Source organism: Hibiscus syriacus, unplaced genomic scaffold (assembly GCF_006381635.1).
Source record: "Hibiscus syriacus cultivar Baekdansim isolate YM2019G1 unplaced genomic scaffold, ASM638163v2 tig00111402_pilon, whole genome shotgun sequence".
Taxonomy (NCBI): Eukaryota; Viridiplantae; Streptophyta; class Magnoliopsida; order Malvales; family Malvaceae; genus Hibiscus; species Hibiscus syriacus.
In genome coordinates this window covers 2,262,885-2,285,147 of record NW_024063082.1, presented here as the reverse complement: position 1 = coordinate 2,285,147, position 22,263 = coordinate 2,262,885, and the positions used below count along the sequence as shown (strand labels likewise).

Sequence of the window (22,263 nt, the reverse complement as noted above, 5' to 3'; positions counted from 1 at the left end):
GAAACCAACATGATTTGGTGTTGAACCAATTTCAGACCATGAACTCGAGAATTTCGGACCCAAAAGAATGGCTCTTTGCTTGTTATTACTTTCCTGAAAAACAATGATTGTTACAATGCTTGACCTTGTAATATGGAAATATTGTTTTCCCCTATGCTCGAATTTCCTCACTGAATATTGATGGAATTTCTCCTTGATTAGTTTTGAACCGGACAGTAGAACCCCCTTTCTTTCTTTTTTTTTCTTGTTTCTGGTCGTTTTTTGTCTTGATCCCCCCCCGTAATGCTTTCTATCTTTTTTTTTTATAATCCTCTGTTCTGTTCCCGTGAAGTATCCCCTTTCTGATGGTTTCCAGTAGTTAAAAAAAACTGACCTCCCCTGTTCTTTTTTTGCGTGTCCCACGTTTCTGGTAGTTAATTGAAAACTGATACTTTACGGTTTTCTTGACTGCTCAACATATCTCTCTCTATTGCTAACGGTTCCCCTCACGTTTTGGTGCTGCCTTGGTTATTATCTTTGTTTGCAGTCCTTTCATTTTCAGTTGGCAAACCGTTCATGCAGAGGCTGGGAAACATTGTTGCTGGAAGCTGAGCTCGGTTCTTAGTTGTTGGGCTGCCAGTTTGGTTTTGATCTCCCACCAATTGAGCACTTTGAGTTGGACCGGACAAATCAAGCATCTACAGGTGACGATCAAGTTGAGAGGTATCGTGCAAGACTGGTGGTCAAAGGATATGCTCAAAAAGAAGGTATTGATTTCAATGAAATATTTTCTCCTGTGGTTCGACTAACAACAGTTCGAGTAGTTTTGGCAATGTGTGCTACATTGAACTTACATCTAGAGCAGCTAGATGTTAAAACAGCTTTTCTTCATGGAAATCTTGAAGAAGAGATTTATATGCTCTAGCCTGAAGGTTTTGAAGAAAAAGAAAAGAAGAACTTGGTTTGCAGGTTGAACAAATCTCTGTACGGTCTAAAGCAGGCACCGAGGTGTTGGTATAAGAGATTTGATTCCTTCATTATGTGCCTTGGATACAACAGACTTAATGCAGACCCTTGTGCTTATTTCAAGAGGTCTGGTGATAACGATTTTGTTATATTGTTGTTGTATGTGGATGACATGTTGGTTGCAAGACCCAACAAAGATCATATTGAAGAATTGAAGGCACAACTGGATAGGGAATTTGAAATGAAGGACTTGGGATCAGCAAACAAGATTCTAAGGATGCAAATTCACCGAGACAGAAGTAATAGGAAGATTTGGCTTTCACAAAAGAATTACTTGAAGAAAATCTTGTCACGATTTAGCATGCAAGATTGTAAGCCAATTTATACCCCTCTTCCTATTAACTTCAAATTATCCTCCAGTATGAGTCCTAGCAGTGAAGAAGAGAGGATGAAGATGTCTCGAATACCGTATGCATCAGTAGTGGGAAGTTTAATGTTCGCTATGATATGCACAAGACCAGACATTGCACAAGCAGTGGGAGTAGTTAGTCGATACATGGCGAATCCAGGCAAAGAGCATTGGAATATTGTAAAGAGAATCCTCAGATACATCAAAGGGACCTCAAATGTTGCATTATGTTACAGAGGATCAAACTTACTAATCAATGGGTATGTAGATTCTGACTATGCAGGGGATTTGGATAAAAACAAATCTACTACAGGATATGTATTCAAAGTTGCTGGTGGAGCTGTAAGCTGGGTTTCAAAATTACAGTCAATTGTGGCTACATCCACAACAGAGGCAGAATATGTAGCAGCTACACAAGCCAGTAAAGAAGCAATTTGGTTGAAGATGCTATTGGAGGAGCTTGGGCACAATCAAGAGTATGTCTCTCTGTTTTGTGACAGTCAAAGCGCCTTGCATCTAGCAAGGTATCCAACATTTCATTCAAGGATAAAACACATACGAGTTCAGTACCATTTCATTCGTGAAAAGGTGGAAGAAGGGACAGTAGATATGCAGAAGATCCATACCAAAGACAACATAGCAGATTTCATGACGAAGGCGATCAACGCTGATAAATTTACCTGGTGTCGATCCTCCTGTGGCCTGTCAAAAACATAAGCAATATGAAGGTACAAGGTAGAAAGAATGGTGTGAAGATATTATTATTCCAATCAAATCTTCAAATGGGAGATTGTTAAAAGTCAAATAATTTAGGCACCAAATTAGGCACCAAATGGTGCTTTGTCAAAGTCAAAAATTAGGCACCTAATTTTTGTTGAAATTGGGTAATGGGATAATTAATTTTAGTCATTGTAATTCAGGGTATTTATAAGATTAGTCCTTAAGTTTCAACTATAAATACCCTAGCTCATATAGCTTCAAAATCATCCCAAAGCATTCTAGCTTTCTTCCAATACTAGAGAGAATTTAGAGAGTTTCTTGAGAGTTGTTTTCTCCTTTTTTATCAAGAGAGAATTATCATTGTTTTCTCCTTGGTAGATCGAGAGAAGTTGTAATTCCTATTTTCTCATAGTGAAATTCTTCTACCGTTGCCCGTGGTTTTTACCCTATTTTATTTAGGGGTTTTCTACGTAAATTTTGTGTCTCTTTTTATCTTCATTTTTATTTTCTCAAATTATCAGTTGCGATTTTGCTCTATCCGATAGACGTCTTCCACAACAAGTTTTAAGTTTTATATATTGAATTTAGACATTACAAGTATTGATGGAGAACTGGAAAACTCATAATTCAATTCTTTAAATGCTTTACCTTTTTCCATGGAAGTCGGGAAGGACATCTTTATTATGATTGGTGTAATTTACTATTGATTTAGTTTATTTATTTACTAGGGTAAATTACATGTTTGGTAACTAAATTTTACTCTCTTTCCTAGTTCACTTTCAATTGTTTTCAATCTAATCATTGAATTTTATACATTGAATTTTTTTCCATCACTCGACAGTTAACTTCATAACAATGTTATGATATGGCTTATTTTAATATTAAAACTAGCCACATGTTATTTATATTTAATATAATAAATATTAATACATGAAATTTGAGTTTTAGGGTCAAAATCCCTAACTAGCGTGAAAAAGGAAATTTGACTGAAAAATAAGAACATCTCCGCTCCATCGGTTAGTCCTTTCTCCGATGGAACTACTACTGCTATGTTCCATACTTCCTTCTGCATAGTTTTTGGCATCAAGTGTGAACAACCTCTCGGTTGTTTCAATGAGTAAAGAGTTCTTACAGTTGATGAAGTCTGAAGGGAGTTAACTTTGTGTTAGACGAAAAATCCTATTAAGCTTCTACCTATTATTTGACAATGCTTATATGGGTTTCTCTGATCCACTATAGTTTGCCATATCCGAGTAGCTAAGTTAGGTTTTTTATGAACTAAGCTAGTTTCCTTAATAACACGGAATGGAACGAATTCTTTTGTTTTTTTCATTGTTAGTTTGTGGTTAGCATCCTAGACTATACTGCAGAGGTGAGACACTAGTATTCAAAGTTACTTGTGTTCTACAATGGAATTACATGATGAGTAATGAGCTCTTTCATGTACATCATGAGTGAGCTTTAGGAAATTGAATGAGATGTTTCAATTTAAGGTCCTTAATAACACTAGTGTTCATTGTGGGAACGGAGATTAACGATGAAGCTCACAGCCGAAGCAAGATGGCAACATTTAGCTCTCATAACTGTCGTCCATGTGGTGGACGGCCATGTCTGTCGTCGTCGACTGTTCGCTTTGCCTGAGGTGGGGGACGAAGAATAAGTTATGATGGTGGCTGCAATGGCTACTACAACGGCCTAGAGGAAAATATAGAAGGGAGAACTTCAGAAAGAAATCTAAATTGTGGCAGATCGAAATATAGAAGGGGAAAATCAAGAACGGGAAAGAAAGATTTTAAGTGTTATAATTGCGACAAGAAGTGTCACTTTAAAAGAGATTGTCGAGCACCGAAGAAATATACCAGCGCACAAGAATCTGCCAACATGACAGAGGAAACAGGTGATGCCATGATTCTAAGCGTCAACAGTTCGATTGAATCATGGATCTTGGATTTAGGGGCATCTTTCCACGCCACCCCATGCCAGGAAATAATGGAGAACTATGTCAGTGGTGATTTTGGGAAGGTTCATCTAGCTGATGATGAAACCTTGAAGATCGTCGAAAAAAGAGACATCCTATTAAAATTGCCAAACCAGACCACCTGGAAGCTAAAAGGAGTGAGACATATTCCTACCCTCAAAAGAAATTTGATTTCTGTTGGACAGCTTGATGGAGAAGGATATTGTACAACCTTTTCAGGTTGTGAATGGAAGATTACCAAAAGAGCACTCGTCATTGCTCACGATAAGAAGAATGGTACTCTCTATGTAACCTCAAATATGGAGAATATCATTGCAGTAGCAGATGCTGATGGAAAATCAAACCTATGACACCAAAGGCTTGACCATATGAGCGAGAAAGGGATGTAGACACTTTTGTCAAAAGGGAAGCTTTCAAATCTAAAGAATATAGATGTCAGACTATGTGAAGATTGTATCTTTGGCAAACAAAAGAAAGTCAGTTTTGCAAAGATTTGCAAGACACCAAGGCTGAAAAGTTACAGTTGGTTCATACTGATGTATGGGGACCATCACTAGTTTCATCTCTTGCAGGCTCACTATATTATGTCACATTCATCGATTATTCTACAAGGAAGGTGTGGGTTTATTTTCTGGAGAAGAAATCAGAAGTCTTTGATACCTTCAGAAAATGGAAGGTCATGGTGGAAAACAAGACTAGTTTGAAAGTCAAGCGGTTGAGGTCTGATAATGGAAGAGAGTACAAAAATAGTAGATTCAGAGATTTTTGCACAAACAATGGGATCAAGATGGAGACAACAGTTCCCATGACACCGCAGCAGAATGGAGTAGCTGAGAGCATGAACAGAACTCTGAATGAATGTGCCAAAAGCATGAGGATACATGACGGCTTGCCCAAATTGCTATGGGCTGAAGCTATCAACACTGTAGCTTACTTGATCAACTGTGGGCCCTCAGTTCCCTTGGATGGTCGAATACCAGAGGAAGTTTGGAGCAGAAAAGAAATAAACCTTTCACACTTAAGAGTGTTTGGTTGTATTTCTTATGTACACATAAATTCTGCTGAAAGAAGTAAACTTGATGCTAAGTCCAACAAATGTGTCTTTGTTGGTTATGGTGGTGATGAGTTTGGTTACCGTTTTTGAGCCTATGAAAATCGAAAGATCATCAGAAGCATAGATGTCATTTTTAATGAGAATGTGATGTACAAAAACAGGTCAACCATAGAATCAAGTAGCTCCAAAACCGAAGCTGAAACAAATGATTTTGCTGAGTTTGAGGAGATTTCTGAAAATAATGTTCAGATCAGTCCTGAAGCAGTTCAAGAAGAACCAGGCAAACAGAACTGAGACGCTCCTCCAAAATTCCTAAACCAACCCAACGTTATTCGTCTTCTTTGGACTACTTGTTGCTGACTGACAATGGTGAACCAAAGTGCTATGATGAAGCAATGCTGGTGGAGTATTCAGTCAAGTGAGAGTGTTCCATGAAAGATGAGATTGACTCACTTATGTCAACAAAGACGGTGACTACGAACAAACTGAAGTTGTATTCAGCTTCAGTTGGCATGCTAGAATAACAAGACCAGAAATGATGCTGCATTGATCGAGGTGTGAAGACAGATTAAAATTAGTCTTCAAGTGGGAGATTGTTAAAAAGTCAATAATTTGCAGCTTTCAATGGTAATATTTTGCTGCAACCACCGTGAATTTGGTGGTTCAAAGTTGGCAGCGAGTTGGTTGAAAGTTGGCAGCTGAAATGGTGGAAAATTGGTAAGGGAAAATTAACAAATTTAGTCCATGTACTTTAGGGTATTTACAAGATTAATCCTTAAGCTTCAACCATAAATACTCTAACTCATTTAGCTTCAAAATCATCCCAAATCATTTCTTTCTCCCAATACTAAAGAGTTTAGAGAGTTTTCTTGTGAGTTGTGAGTGTTTTATAAACACCTGTAAATTTTCTCTCTTTAGTAAAAAGATCTGCAACAGTCTGGAGATGTAAGCATAATTGGTCGAACTCCGTTATCAATTTCGGGTATTATTTTTCGCTTTTATTTCGCATTCTCACTAATCTGGTTATATGGAAATTACTCATTTAATTACCCAACAGTTGCCGAAGAAAAAATTGAGACCCTGATCCCTTTGCTTGATATTGATGGCATGAGCGGCAACATCGTGCTTCAAAATGACATGCTCCAAGTAAAGAAAGTGCGACGGTGCAAAACATGCTGCCGTAGCCGCACAGAAGCCAACCCCTCCCCCGTCCGTCCGGGTTGGCTAGAAACCGAGTACAAGATTGGCACACGTGATCTCGCTGAACATACAGGACGGAATACAATTGCTCTAGAATCACTCCATTAATAACCTCTTTCTGAACTCTCAGCTTCACCTTGATTCTCTTAGAATGAGGCTCGGTCCAAATAAATTTTGCATCCACTAGCCTAACTTCTTTCAAATAAGACTGAAGTCGTTTAACACTATGTCAATAGCTCCTTCGATTCCGGCTGAGCTTTTAACCAAATTCTGGGTGGGCTTCAAGTAGCAAATCGCACTCTGGACAATGCACGATTGAGACATGCTTTCGTACACCTTCGGTAATGTCGACTTCAGACCTCAAACATGTAACGCACATGTTTTCGGGATTTGGCGCCATCAAAATTCCACATTTGCAACACGAGACTGTGCCTTGTGTCTGAGGAACCACGAACATATTTGCAGCCATAGCTACAAGTCCATGAAGAAGAGAACAAAATCAAATGAACCATGGTTCAACATACTATTCAACAAGACACTCCTATTGTTTTAGTGATCACAAACATATTTGCAGCCAGGAAGGAAAAAGAGAGAGCATGTATATATATAAACAGGTCAGAGGAACATAAATTAAAGCAAAACTCGAAATTTAAGGAATATTTAAAAAAAAATCGATGAGACAGTATCAAGCAGGGGAACCGAAAACAGAAAATCAAATATAGCAGAGAGCAAATAATACAAAACGAACCGTAACTCAGAATCTGATAACTCACGTAGAAATCAATCATCAAGTAGAGTTCAGAATTTAAAAAATTACCTGTATTTGATTCGTCGGAAAATCAGGGACTGGAGGAGAAGGAAAAGATTGGCTTGTTCGACGGCGGGAGAAGCGTTTAAGAAGACGAGTGGGTTGAGAGTTTTAAAAGAAAATTTCGTTTAAATATACCAAAGGGAATAAATTAGAGTTTTATTGTGAATAAAACTCGACTGACTGAACTATTTCAGCTTTTAATTTTCGACCTAAAATATCATACTATTTAATGAAATAACTAGGATTGAAAAAATACATATTATAAATTAACGTATAATAATAATAATAATAATAATAATAAGTTTTAAGTTCATTAAGGAGAAGTAAATACATAAATAGTATATATATATATATATTAAAATGTTGCATATATAATTGATGTTATAAAAAAATAAAACTATATCAGATATTATTTAATTTTGTTCGTTGATTAGTTTATATTATTAAATTTTTAATTTTATCAATTATAAATATTAAATTTTAGTTTTATATTTAAACATGTCACTCCTTTATTAAGTTACTAATTAGATAATGACATGATAAATCATTGTTGACACTATTTTTCAAACCAAAATAACGTTATTTTTATAATTATATCCATACTACTTAAAACGTAAAATTATATTCTTACTATTTAAATCACAAGGCAAGACAAACATATTAATATAATCGAATTAACAAAACCAATATGATTTTAATTTCATATACAAATCAACTATCATTATACATGTCATATAAAAATAAGTAAAAGAATATCATAAATCATTCGAATCAATTGCACCTGAATAAAGTATTTTCTTTTGTTACCATACATTTATATTATCAACACTTATAGAAAATATTTTACTAGGTTAATCTTATATAAAGTATTTTACTAGGTTAATCGTTAAAATTTTTGAATATAAATACATGTAAAAGAATATCAAAAATCATTTGAATCAATTGCACATGTACAAAGATGGAGCTCTGTTTGCGCTGAAAGGAGTCTCAACCCTTGTAAAAAATTTATATATTCGATAGTTTTTGATCTAATAGTATTTTAGTTAATGTAAAAAGTATTCAAATTAATATAAATACAATAATTTATTAAATATTTAATCAAATACTAAAAAAGGATAATCTCATGTTCTTAATTTTTTTTGTTTAATAACAATATAGGTCGTTGTAAGTTTAAATATTAGACAAATTAGATATTATCTTATGAATTTTGAGTTTAAATACCTAATAAATCATTTTATTTTTCTTAAAAGATTTAATATTTTTACCTCTATCAATATTTAATCATCAAAACACTCTCCTCAAACTTTAACGCATCGTATAATAAAGCAACTTATAAAAAAACATGGCCCTTCTAAATGGAATAGGTAATTGCCAAATCTACGACAATTGATCCCATCCTTCCCATTTTCATTAGATATTAGTGCAATATAGGCTGTTTGGGTAGTAAATAAACCATGGCCAGTATGCTTCCAAATATAAGAGTCATGCATATATATATATCCGAAAATTTCGGAATAGGGTATCCCATTATAATATTCGCTACATCCATGGGAAGTAGAGCAGATATTTTTTCTATATCCCACTTCTTATCTGATGTTATGAGATCACAGACCTTGCTCTTCCACAAAGTCAGGCGAAACGTCTTGAAAATGACAAACTGATTGCCCCCACCCAATTGCCCGTCCAAAAAAATAACTAGACAATGACATAATTAGACACAACTTGTCGTACAAAAATAACGTTATTTTTATAATTATAATCATACTATTTAAATCGTTTAATTATATTCGTATTATTTAAATCACAAGGTAAGACAAATATGTTCGTATTATCGAATTAACAAAATCAATATGATTTTAATTTCATATGCAACTCAACTGTCTTTAAACATATCATATTTTTTATTCTTATATATGTACTAATACCAAAAGTTCTTTTATTACTATACATTTATATTATTAACACTTATATAAAGTGTTTTCAAGGTTAACCGTTGAAAATTTTGAATATAAAGATAAGTAAAAGAATGTCATAAATTATTTGAATCAATTGCACATGTATCATAAATTTTAAAGCACTCTCCTCAAACCTTAACACATCTTAGAATAAAGTAACTTATAAAACACATTTTTTATTTTTAAATTCATATTTTTATGATTTTATATTAAGAATATTAAAATATAAAAAAATATTATTATATTTTCAGTTGAAAAATTAACTGATAAACAACATGAAATTTAAATTGATATGAGATGATCGATTTCAATAAGTACTTTCAAAATCTATAATTTAGTATAAATTGATTGACTTTAGTGATAAAGAGACTTGTTGTTATCTCTTCAGGTCTCTGGTTCAAGCACAAAAAATATCGGGAGAATGAGTGTTTATTGTTAAATGATTGAGAGTCCTTGAACATATATTGCATTGTATTTATTCCATATTTATCAATTTAAGATTGCAATATTACCTTCTTCTTTTCAAATTTTTTAATAGTATTTATAATATTTCATTTTATTTTTTTATATGTAATTGTTTAAATATTGTCAAACTAAAATATTAGACTTTAAATTAATATTTTGATATTCCTAAATACATTTATTAATACAATAATAATTTGAATGTCTTTTTTAACACTGAAAACGAAAATTTGATGTTTGTGCCCTAAAGGCTGAACGTGAATGAAGAATTGTCTATGCATCCATCTCTCGGGGAGCTGAAGTTGAAAAAATGATACAGAAAAAAAGCAGTCCCTGAAATGAGCAGCAACAAATTGTCCATAGATTTATTGATTGCATTGCAAGTAGAGAGTGAGACCCTAAAGGGGCAAAAGAAAATAGTTTTTGTGTTGCACCATTTCTTAACAATAGCATAGTGAATATGATGAACCTAAACAAGTGTCTTCGGTCCTTAAATATATGTAATAAACATGAGCACAAATCACAGACTCAGAAGCACCACCAGTCATAAATATATATAATTCCCGCCCAAAAGCGGTTACAGAACCTAAAACTGAAACATTTCTTCCGTTTCTCTCCCAAGAAGTTCCACTTGTTTTCCTTCATTTACGATGCCAGTTCCTCGAAACTTCATTACATTTGGACAGGACAATCAATTTCTGTGCTGCATGATATGTAGAAACCACATTCTCAACATCACCAACCGTGGCTACACCATTGTATCAAATCTCTCTCCTCTCTCGAGATATATATGCATGTGTGAGAGATTAAAGAATTCTTGAAAACTTTGAAACAAATTTTCAGGTAAGCCTGTTTGTTGATGACCCGGAGTCACCTATTGGAGTAACAATGCTACTGGATGGAATTTTCTGCTACAGCCCGTAAGATATCTCTAACTCAATAACCCAAACTGTTTTCCAAAAAAGAGAGTATAATAATCAACTACAATTTAATCTTCGTGCTTCATTAATATATAGGGTCAATGTGCGGTACGATGATATAGCAAATGCTAGGTATGTCCATGGTCTGCCGGTGGTGGAAGTCCATTGCATGCGTTGCCCTTCTGTCCTTGGCGAGCAATATGTATGTTCTTTACATTTTCCTTTTGGTTATGCATTGATACCTTGGCAGTGGAGCTGATGTCTGTTCTATATATATATATATATGATATGTTTGTTTTGTTTTATTTTCAGATTTTGCGTGGTCAACCCGGGACTGTATCACCGAGTCCGTGGGAAGGACCGGTCATATTAAATCATACCGCATTGCTGTATTGGAATGGAAGTGGTTTCTTTTTTGCAGATGACGGCACACCTTTGGATGACTGAGACCTAGTAAACGGAATCTATGCCACTGGTTTTTAAAACAGTGAGTTTACTGCCAAAGGTAACTGATTCAAGTGAGAATCTTAGATGTGCTTTAAAACATAGTTTTACAGTCTGTTTAGAATTTAAATGCTCATATAAAAGTCAACATGAATTTGTCTGAACAAGTCCATATGTCGGACACATACTTATGTCCGAGACTCGCATCTTAAATAGAATAACATTGAAAAATTTAACCCATCCGTGTCCGAGACTCGCATCTTAGACAGAATAACATAGATGCACTATCAACATTAAGCAAAAAAGACCACACTCACATGCAGACAAAAAGAAGGTTGACAGAAGAAAGAGTATGGCACCTATATGCCTAATTAGATATTCTCTCGTTAGTGCAGTATGGAAATATGTCATGCTTTAGACAAACATGTTTTTGTTCACGCAAAACCTCTACTTACGATTCAAATTTATTTATCCTACTTTATTGTCAAATCCCAGCTGTTAATTTAGAGCTTTTATCTATATAGCTTGGACTCTTCATTTTGCTTGGAGTACTCATGTATGGCACATATTCGGACATGAGTACAGGGAAATGATCCTTCAAATATATAGAAAAACTTAGGAAATAATTGAATATACCGGTGTTGCACACATGCCAGTAGCCATCAGTCACACCATCAGACAATTTGAAATAAATAATACTAGCTTTTTATCATCATTCTTCCATGCCATCTTCCTCGTATTCTTCTTCGGTCAACTCGAGATCGGCAAATAATTCTTCCAACGGAACAAAAGGCACACCTTCACCATCGGATGCCATTTCCGATGGTTGATAATCTTCATTGTGATACAACGATAAGTTAAACCTCAGTTCAGGGTTCTCTTCTAGATCTCTCAAAAACTCTTCATACTCTACGTTCATCTTCTCCACGTTGGATCTGCCTCTGGATTCATCGAGTTCGATATTAAGGGACTTAAGCTTCCAAGGACGAGGCTTCCCGCGCTTCCTATGGGGTTTCTCTTCATAACTCTTCTTCATCAATATTACTTCAGGAAGTATGAAATCTCTATATTTGTCTACATCATCGTCATTCAAATTGACTCCATAAAGGTCATAACCGAGAGCACGATCTCCGGGCTTTAATATATGACCCAAATGAGTTCTTACGTAGAAGAGCTTCCCGTAATCAGTTACACGTGCCACCTCGACATCAGCTATAACATATTTGAAGCTGTCGACATTATATTCTGGAGAAACAATTTCGACATTGAAAACATCGTATTCAACTAGCTGCCTACTACTAAGTAGAGACTTAAAGGGATACCTCCAATACTGGTCCTTGTCCAAGAAACATTGCCTCAGAGTAAATGGATCGAGCAGAGTAATGTTGTTCGTCACTTTCGTGCAGATCACGAGTGGGCCGAGATTCCCCAAACTAACAGCAACTCTCGGAGGCAAACAGATTAAATCCTCACGACAAATCGGAGATATTTCAACCGAGAATGTGTACTTATAGTTATAAGTATTATTCTTAGTATCATGTGAAACAAGCCGCTCGGAACGTTTACTTTTATCTGTTGGAGATACTTCACCCAAAAATCCAACAAATTTCAAGGCATGACTCTTGTTTCCAAAGAAAAAATCGATACCCTGATCCCTCTGCTTGATTTTGATGGCATGAGCAGCAGCATCGTGCTTCAAAAGGACCTGCTCCAGATAAAAGAAAGTGCGACGGTGCAAAACACGCTGTCGCAGCTGCACAGAGGCCACCCACTGGTCCGGGTTGGCTTGAAATCGAGTACAAGATTCGCACATCTGATCTTGCTGAACATACTCGACGACATAAGATTGCTCTAGAATCACTCCATTAAGAACCTCTTTCTGAACTTTCAGCTTGACCTTGACTCTCTTAGAATGAGGCTCAGTCCAAATGAATTCAGCATTCACTAGCCTGACCTTTTTCAAATCAGTCTCAAGTCGTTTCACACAATATGTCAAAAGCTCCTTCGATTCCAGCTGAGCTTTTAACCAAGTTCTAGGTGGCTTCAAGTAGCTATCACACTCTGGGCAATGCACGATAGTGACATTCTTTCGTAAACCTTCGGTAATGTCAACTTCAGACCTCAAACATGTCACGCACATGTTTGCGGGATTCGGCGCCATCAAAATACGACATTTGCAACACAAGATAGTGCCTTGTGTCCGAGTAATCAAAAACATATTTGCAGACATAACTTCCTGTCCATGAAGAAGAGAACAAAAAGGAAGATAATGAGTATATAAAAGTTCAAAGCAATATAAATCAAAGGGCTGAAAAGACTAATAAAAGTCTTTTAGACATAAGCAAGTTATCCCTTAGCCTTATGTTGTTCCAACAACACAGTTGACTCAAAACCTGCTGTTTTTAACAAAATCCCAAGTCAAAACAAGAGAAAATCAGATTTTTTTTTTAAAAAAAAGCGTAAAATAAAGATAAAAATACAATGAAACCCCTAAAGTTAAACATATTATTCAACAAGAAACTCCCTATTGTTTTAGTAACCACTAACCACGTACATATTTACAGCCAGGAAGAAAGAAAAGCAAGTTCATATATATAACAGTTCAGAGCAACAGAAATTTAACGAATTTTTTCAAAAGAAAAAGAAAAATGAGACAGTATCAAGCAAAAGAACCGAAACAGGAGATCAAATATAACAAAACGAACCGTAACTCAAAATCTCATGATTTACGTATAAATCAATCATCAAGTTAAGTTTAGGATTTTAAAAATTTACCTGCAAAAAGAGAGCTTGTATGAGAGACTGGAGGCAGGCTTGTTTGGCGGGAGAAGTGTTTAAGGTAGACGACAGTCGGGAAGTAGTTTTTAAAGAAAAAAATTGTTTCAATATGCTAAAAGAGCTAAATTAGGGTTTTAACAAGAATAATTTTTTAACAGGAATTTGATATAACTTTTTTTAAAAGTGACTTTTAAATATAATGTCATTTTTATTAGTTTCTAAAACTACTTTTAAAAAATATTATCAAACGGACTCAAACTGATTGAACTACTATAACTTTTAATTTTTAATCAAACATATTAAAATATTTAATATAAAAATATATTTTATATAATTTTATCTATTTTAATATTAAATCTTAAAATTTAAAATCATAAAATTTAAACATCAAAATTATAAATAAAATAGATAATATTATGCAAATAAAACTTCACATATCTTTTATCACATAGGTCAATATAGGATTTGTGCTATTATTTTTATAGATATTATATGGTCATTAGTTTTACAATAATCTTATTCTATCAAATAAGGGATAATATAAGATATGATATGTTTAAAAAACTCAATATTTGATAATAAATACTTATAAACCCATACTTATGAAATGCTTGAAGACAGAACTCCAAGGGATAACAATTATCTTTCACTGAGGTTGTCTGGTTTATACATTTTACAATAATCTTTAATATAAATAATCTCTTATTTATTTTCTCATCATTTATTTTTGTCAAAAAATTAATAGAGAAATAACATAATATTTAATAAAATAATAAATTTGTTTCTTAATTTTTATATTTTATTTTAAAGTTAATACTAATTCTAAAAAAATCTTAACATCAATGACAACACTAACCACTTCACGAAACTTCGAAAACAAAATCTTGAACGACTTCTTCAATCCCATTACCTTCAAACTAGTGTAAGGTAACCTGGAAAGTGTGGCAAAACTAGTGTTCCCTTTGGAAGGTGACCTTTGTTTGTCCCGGCTTGTCTCGGCACTGTTCGAAATCTAATTTTCGCTTGGGAAAATCAACCGATTAGAAAAGCTCTTAAAGCCACCTGGAAATTAGCTCTTTTTGGTATAATTTGGAGTATTTGGTTATACAGAAATGGCCTGCTGTTTAATAAAAGCTGCTGTGAATTACATCTAATTGATCTGATAGGATTGGATTTTGATGCAACAGTAAGTGGCCCGCGTTGTATCCTTCTATTTCCAATTTCTCTAGATGTCTTTGCTTTCCTGTTTAATCATTGTGTATGGCTGGATTTGGCGTGATTTATTGCTGACTTTCTGTTGAAGTCTGGATTGTGTTGGTGCGTTGATGCGTGCATGTATATATTGTGTTTTGTTGTTGGAGAGATGATATAATTTGCTCATATTTCAGTGGAATAGTGCTCGGGAAAGTGATTGGAGCAGGGGGGTGTCCATGCTTTTGTATTTCTGTGTGCTTTTTTCAGCCTGAGTTGTGGAGGTTACTGCTTGAAAGGCTCTTTTGTGTTAATCACTGTTTTAAAGTGGCTTGGTCAGGTTCTTACCATTGATCAACTGTGGAAGTGTGTTACTGTCTGGTTTTGGCTATTCCATGTACTATTGCTACTTGTTTCTGCTGGCAGTTTAATTGAATTACGGATGCTTTTGGCTGCTGTGTTTTTGGTGCCGACTTAAGTGGTTCATCGTCCAGTCGTGTCGCCTGAAAGAGAGGATGGTCGCCAGTTGTGGTTCTCTCAGTCTGCTCCTTTGTGCAATGTGTTGCAGTGGTTAATTTGGGGCCTTTGTTCTTTTATATGTATGTGTTTTGCAGGTTTATTTCTTTTAACCGTTCATTACCTTTACAGATATGTACCGAACCAATTGAACCACTAATTCTATACTGAACCGATTCAACGAGTCAGTATGATCTATTTTTTTTTTTCACTGATTTTATTCTAGTCACTGTAGTTGGTAAAACTAGAAGAGACTGAACGTCCATAGAAGCACTGCTAAATGAAAAAACTGTCGTTGCATTTCTCGGGAAGCTGAAGTTGAAAAAATTATACAAAAAAAGTCCCTGAAATGAGCAGCAACAAATTGTCCATAGATTTATTGATTACATTGGAAGTAGAGAGTGATACCCTAAAGGGGCAAAATAAAATAGTTTGTGTTACACCATCACTCAGTGAATATGATGAACCCAAACAAGTGTCTTCGATCCTTAAATATGTATAATACGTATTTATCAAACATGAACACAAATCACAGATTCTGCAACTCAAGAGCACCACCAATAACCCCAACCCAAATCCAAATGACCAACGATTGTATGCACAACATAATTGCGGTAGACACCACTCGGCAACACCTCTGAAGCTCATCTTCAAAGTAACTGGGTTGAGCAAACTGCCGGCTGCTGACTTTTAACAGCAATATAGGCAGAGAGCATTGGGTAGTTAATAGGATAGTAAACCAAGTTTTTTTTCCTCCACCAATTCCTCAAGAAATAGCCTCAAAACCGATATTAACACATCTTATCTCCGTCCCAGGTATCCAATCAAGGCATTTTTACTCGCGAGTTTCACATGGTTTCCTCAATCTTCCTTGAAATCTGCAAAATCAATTTTAAGAACTTCTATTGAGATAAAAAGGAAAACATGAATGCATCTCTAAAACCCCCCACTAACTTCCAGCAAATATCAATGTGTGCACCAAATTCAGCCGTTACAAGGACATTCTACAGAGGCAAATATTTTTCAGCACTTAAAATAGAATGGCTTATATTGCATCTATTGAAACCAAGTGAATGCGGACAAATAAATTTCAGTGACCAATATTGTTATGGAACGGCTTACAATAGTTATTGTTACCAGGTGCTTAATGTATAAACACAAACAAGAGAGAGAGTGGGTATCTAAAAAAACACACAAACAAGAGAAAGAGGGTATCTAAAAAAACACAAGTCCACATGAACAAACACAAAAAGGAGAGGAGAGTACTTGGTGAATAATCAGAGAAAGTAACTGAGTGCGTACTCACTTGCTTAGCATCAAATACCCACTAGAAACCAAGGCCAGCCATGCTCCAACAAAAACTCAATACCGAAAATGTTTCAAAGATGGAGATGAATTTGGCAGCAAACAGATGCAATACAACGGGAATCATTCTCAACTCAAGAACCTCCAAAACAAAAGAAAGTTTAGATGGAAAAAAGATTTATGAAAAGATATTTAGCAACAAAAAATAAATTATAAAATCAGGAGGCACAAACCTAGTAAAAAAGTGAAGTTACCAGTTTGATCTCACACAAAGTAACGACCTGTCCAGACTGACTGTCCTTGATACTATTCGGGCTGTGCAGTAAACTGCTGGTTTCCATTCATGAGTTGCTGTTGCTGCAACTTCAGTTCTCGATTTTTCAGATGCTCAAGCATATGGTAATCCTGCCAACCTTTTTGCTTTTCCATTTGAAACTGCACTGCTGGACCCTGTTTGCCAGGGATAGGAAAATTTGCTGTTCCATTCATGCCATTGCTGCTGTGATTGACATACTGGGGTTCTGCATGAGCCGCATGATTGAGGGAATTATCAAGCCCAGAGTTTTTCAGTGATGATGTTAACTGATATCCATCCAACCAACTATAATCATCCATCAGGGGGTTCTCCAATTGTAAAGCAGAAACAGATTCACTCGGTAGTTTTGAAGGAACATGGCTAAAACCAGGTGGAGGACCAAGATGCCTAACTGGGCGGCTAACTGGATTCTTCCGCATTCCAACTTGCAAAGCAGAGGAAGTCTTAGAAGCCAAAGCATCAGCAGTAACTCCAGATGACACAACAGCATCAATTCTAGATGACAACACAGTATCTAGCACTTTCATTTGACTGTAGTACATACCGCCAGCACCAGTACCGACTGGTAATTTTTGGATACCAACTGAATATGCAGCGGGATTAGAAAGGACTGCATTATCTTGCATCTCATGTTTTGTTAAATGGCCATTCTCCAACATTGTCAAACCTTTCAAGCTATTAACCAAAGAAGTAGCTTCTTCCACTGACCACCTAGATGATTGCAACTGAACAGCCTGTGGAATCCGAGGGGTGATACTACCAACGGATACAGACAGTGGAGAACTAGCCTCAAATGTATTATGCTGATGAAGATTAGCAAGAGGAGCAGACATGGCACTGCCATAAAATTTGGCATCATCAGCAGAGCTACTTTGAACAAGCTTCAAAGCGTCAGAGGGTGGCCGGTTAGGACCAATCAGTTTGTTTCTCTTCTCGCTCACAGCTGGCTGGAAAACAATCACTTCATCATCATCGTCCTCTTCCTCAACCATTCTAGGTTGTGGGATTGACTTCATATTTGCAACATTAATCATCCTTTCAGAAGAGGTTTCATGCCCCACACCAATTGTTGCCAGTTTTGTAGAAGAGCTGAATGTGACATCTTCAGAAGTCTCAACACCAATAAGAAATTTCTTGCTTTTTGAATCAAAACAAACATTTTTCTGATAAACTCTAATGACATTAACTAGAGTCTTCCCAGCTGCTAATACTCTCTTGAGACGTGCTTTCTTTTCCTTGTCCCCGTCGCTTAAAAAGGAACATTTTCTTGAGAAGTCCAAAATAGCGTGTGCTGGAACAAGTGGCAAGAACCCTCGCAACTCAAAGTCTTCCCACAATGCAAGACGGTTTTCTGTCTCGCCTTCGATGTACCTGCTCATATTGAAAAAGCAGGTCTCATCTTCACCATCATCAATGCCCATTGGTGCAATCGACAAGATCTTATTCAGAAATGATAGGCATTGTTTCCAGAATAGTGATCTAGTAATAGATTGTTTCTCATCCACATCACTGCCAGCTACTGAAACATCTGGGCAGCAAGCAAGCCACTCTAAAAAAACAAGACTAGCAGGTAAGGTGTAGCTTGATGAAACATCCTGGAGCTGTGAACATCTCTGTACTACATGTCGCATCAACTCAAAAATGGCAGTGAATGCATTTTGAAGTAGGGCAGCACGCGGCACAATTTCAGTATATGTTTGACCATCACTCTCCCTTTTCAGATTGTGAACTGTAAATATGAGAATGGAAACAAGCCTAACAAGGAAAATTGCATTCTGAGCGGCATCTGCACCAAACTTAAGTTCCTCTTCTGGCCCAGAAGAGAGAAGCTCACATAAATCACTACTAACCAGAGAGAGAACATCGGCAAAAGTCTCCAGGCTGCACAAAGGAAGCTTCAATAAAAACACAAAGCCAGGAAACTTGGTCGATAACAAAAGAGAATAAATTTCTGAGAAAGTATACCTTGTGCGTGTAAAAAGAATGCCAATTAGACAGACAAATCGAATGCAGAAGGACTTAAAAGTATCCTGGAGACCAGATACTTTCTCCCTGGGGCTCGTTTCCATGTTGTTATCTTTGGATGAAAGTTTTGCTTCCACTTTCTCTCTACCTTTTCCTGATAACCGTACAGCAGGCTCCTTGACCAAGGGAGCTTTAACATCACCAGGAAGTTGCGAGTAATTATGATGGTTCTGCAAATAAAAATGCACATATTTAACACAATTTCTATAGTCAAATACATATCCACATACTAACATAAAAATAATAAATCCACTCAAAACTCAGTTTTCAAGAAGGTGACATTTAACATACAAAAATCACACTCTTACCAGCAATTGCAGAAATCTTATGACATCAATAGTAAATTTCAAAGTTGTATTACCAATTAACATGTCAGAAACTGGACATGAAAAAAGGTGAAGTCTTTGCCATAGTTAAAAACCCTCCCAAAACCCCATAGTTGAAAATATAAAGTAACAGATTGACATATTTCACATTGTAGCTTTAGCTAATCTATACATAGCATTAATGAGCACCTTTGCAGAAAATCATCTGAGACATGGTGTGTTTATCTAAAATTTTCAAAAGACCTACAAATAATGCTTAAGAAAGTAAGACAAACATCAAAGTGTTCAACTAAGCCAGCGACTTCATGTCATAGATGCAAAAACATACATTAACCAATCATCCACAATACAGATCCACATGGCCAAAGAAAGGACAATTGCTACCTTAAATAAATAAAAAATAAACACGCATTTCAAAATATAAACTAAAATTTGAACTTATACCTTCTCAAAGGCCACAATCAAGTTATCTCTTGCAGTTGAAAAGGGATTATCCAGTGCCAAACTCCGGAAGTATCGATAAACAACCACCAGCTCATCTCCAGAATATGAAGCCAATATAGCTAGCTGAATAAGAAGATCATAGTCCATATTAGGAACCGGAATACAGTCGAACAGCTAAAATTCAAGGCAGGTGCAAAAAGATTACCGGGGCATAAAAGTTAAGGATAATCTATTAAAAGTTAAGGAAAATAAAGAAAAACCTGATGATGTGGATTCCCGCTTGATGGCAAAATTGATGCAGCTTGCAAGTAGTAACTTGAAGCTGCTGCATACTCGCGTGATTTAGAGTCTCCATCTCTATATAATCCTTTGTACCGTGCTAGGTCTCCCAAGTATATCAAACAACGGTGACAAGACACCAAACCTTTTCTCATGTCAGTAGATTTCTTTCCATCTTTATCCATAACAATTTGGCTTTCTGAATCATCAGAAAAGTAGCCAAATGGAAGTCCATATTTTGCTCTTATTTTCAAAATTAGATCATGATAAAATCCTGTTGCCTCTGAAAGGAAAGTCTTAAACTGCAATCTTATCTTTGTAAGTCGGTCAGGTCGTGGAGGAACTTTCACACCCTGAGACGTGTTTGATCCTGCAGAAGCTAGCGCAGCACTATAATGTGCTAGTAGTTCCTCAATCCGCTTGTAATGTAACTGCCACAAAGCATATTCAATATTTTTCTGCTCAGAAAAAGCATGATCCTCAAGAATTATAGCCTCGTAATTCTCACGCATCTGCTGCCAGGCATTGGGATCTAAAGGCACTCGTGCCTGAGCTGATCTCCTACGATTATTTTCCAACTCTATGTTCTGCAGAGTGTACCAAATAACATCATGAAAAAAATCTATAAAATGGAACCTCATTTCTAAAGAATAGAACATATACCTTATCATAAAGACGCTGTGCACGTTTCCTGGATGATGGAGCAGACACTTTATCCATCTCAACTATCATCATCCATCCGAAGTATTTTGTTAAAATTCATTCAATCTGCACAGTGCACACATCGCCAGCAATTCAAACTAAGCCATATATTATAGGATAAACAAAATTCAATTAATTGCAATAAGTTATAATGATAGGTGGCTGGGAAAGAAGCTGGTCTTCCAAAATTGAGTAAGTTACTAAATTCATTAAACTGCAACACCAATAAAACAGATAAAATTAAAGCAGATTATCAGATCAACGATAGGTTAAATTTCTAAGAGCCAGGATATTAATAAGAAGAGAGTAACAGTTCGTCTCAAACAATAAGGCACCTATTAAACCATTCGACTTATTGAAAAACAACTGACCAATATTGATAAAATCATCAAAGAATTTAGAGTAAACTCTCACGAAACATAACAATGCTCTAGAAAGTGCAATTAAGAACTATAAACCAGGATGTCTTCTTTGAATAAACCAGAAAGGGCTTCAGCCTCAATGGAAGCTTCATTCAGTCCAAAAACATCACACAAAAAAAATTAAATCCTTCCAAAACCATGTGTTGCTTATCCTCTCATGACCAGTTAAAGATTGTTCAAAATTTATTACAAAATCTATGATAATGCTGGAGCTTCTTCCAAATGACAATAACATCCTAAAACCAATATTAGCCCAAGCCTAATATACTAAAAACACAATAGCAAACCCAGACATTGCTTCTGTTCTTCAAAATAGCTAGCAAACCCACACATTTTACAAATCAGTAAAGGAAAATATCCAAACACTTACTTAAAACCGAACAATTTAAAAGCCTCAAAAGCATAGTATTTCTAATAATTGAAGTTCCCCTAGTATCGAGAAAACAAAGGAAAATCATGTCCTCTCTCATCATCCCAAATCAATTTATGAGGTAACTAACGGGAAAGCAAAGGAAAAAATAGTTCATTTCGATTGTGTTACATTTACATTGTTTTGGTCTTCCTTCCATTCTATCTCGAAGAGAAAAAAACCCACACAAAATTACATTAATTATTAAATTCCATAACCAAAGAGAGGGGGGAAATAATCAGAGCTGGTCACAAAACAAGATGGTTACGAAAATTACATCATCAATTCGCCAAAGCCGCCAGAAAAAAAAGGAAACCGAATAAGATAATATAAAAACCAAAATCAAGTCAGAAATAAATAAAGAAAATAAAAGAAAAAGGGAACTCACCAGAGGTGGATCGGATCGGAAGAGAAACCTCAAACTAAATCATCGCCAATAGAATTAAGGAGGAATAAAAGAAGTGTTGATTAGGGTTTGGTCGTTGAAAAGAGAGAGAAAGAAGAAGAAGAAGAAGAAGAGAGATACCGTTTTGATTTTGGTCTAATTTGGGATGAGGTTAGAATTTCAACAATTTCAATTTTTTATATATCATATTTTTCTTTCTTTATTTCTTGATCAGCAGTTGACGGCTTGGAGCGGTGATACCCAAAC

The 22,263-nt window shown here is 35.6% G+C and overlaps 3 protein-coding genes across 4 annotated transcripts in view; 1 reads left to right on the top strand and 2 right to left on the bottom strand.

The window, feature by feature from the left end:
* Positions 1–10,901, top strand: part of LOC120162380 (two-component response regulator ORR24-like) — a 30,461-nt gene extending 19,560 nt beyond the window's left edge. Inside the window, exons 8-10 of the mRNA XM_039172536.1 lie at positions 10,378–10,454; positions 10,551–10,656; positions 10,767–10,901. Of these exons, the coding sequence (XP_039028467.1) occupies positions 10,378–10,454; positions 10,551–10,656; positions 10,767–10,901 (318 nt within the window). The remainder of the gene's footprint in view (positions 1–10,377; positions 10,455–10,550; positions 10,657–10,766) is intronic.
* A 709-nt stretch (positions 10,902–11,610) lies between these two features.
* LOC120161655 (60S ribosomal export protein NMD3-like) lies at positions 11,611–13,128 on the bottom strand. The gene has a single exon (XM_039171871.1). It carries the CDS (start codon positions 13,126–13,128, stop codon positions 11,611–11,613), a length of 1,518 nt encoding a protein of 505 aa, XP_039027802.1.
* A 2,536-nt stretch (positions 13,129–15,664) lies between these two features.
* Positions 15,665–22,149, bottom strand: LOC120162538 (protein SMG7-like). 2 transcript variants are annotated; one of them, XM_039172681.1, is made up of 8 exons: positions 22,000–22,149; positions 20,742–20,846; positions 20,060–20,665; positions 19,800–19,922; positions 18,970–19,199; positions 16,943–18,885; positions 16,690–16,830; positions 15,665–16,261 (listed from the first exon to the last, which is right to left on the bottom strand). In XM_039172681.1, the coding sequence occupies exons 2-6, from the start codon at positions 20,811–20,813 to the stop codon at positions 16,995–16,997; spliced, it is 2,922 nt and encodes a 973-aa protein (XP_039028612.1). In that variant the 5' UTR covers positions 20,814–20,846; positions 22,000–22,149; the 3' UTR covers positions 15,665–16,261; positions 16,690–16,830; positions 16,943–16,994. The 2 variants fall into 2 exon arrangements, with proteins under 2 accessions (XP_039028612.1, XP_039028613.1); XM_039172682.1 differs by having other exon boundaries at positions 16,690–16,821.
* Positions 22,150–22,263: the final 114 nt, after the last annotated feature.

What these genes read in the sequence shown, in the direction of transcription:
- LOC120161655 (XM_039171871.1), bottom strand. Translation starts at nt 13,128, where the DNA reads ATGTCTGCAAATATGTTTTTGATTACTCGGACACAAGGCACTATCTTG.
- LOC120162538 (XM_039172681.1), bottom strand. Translation starts at nt 20,813, where the DNA reads ATGATGATAGTTGAGATGGATAAAGTGTCTGCTCCATCATCCAGGAAA. An exon ending in CACAGCGTCTTTATGATAAG is followed by an intron (nt 20,666 to 20,741) that starts GTATATGTTCTA and finishes TACACTCTGCAG; the next exon opens with AACATAGAGTTGGAAAATAA. An exon ending in TGATTGTGGCCTTTGAGAAG is followed by an intron (nt 19,200 to 19,799) that starts GTATAAGTTCAA and finishes TTTTATTTGCAG; the next exon opens with AACCATCATAATTACTCGCA.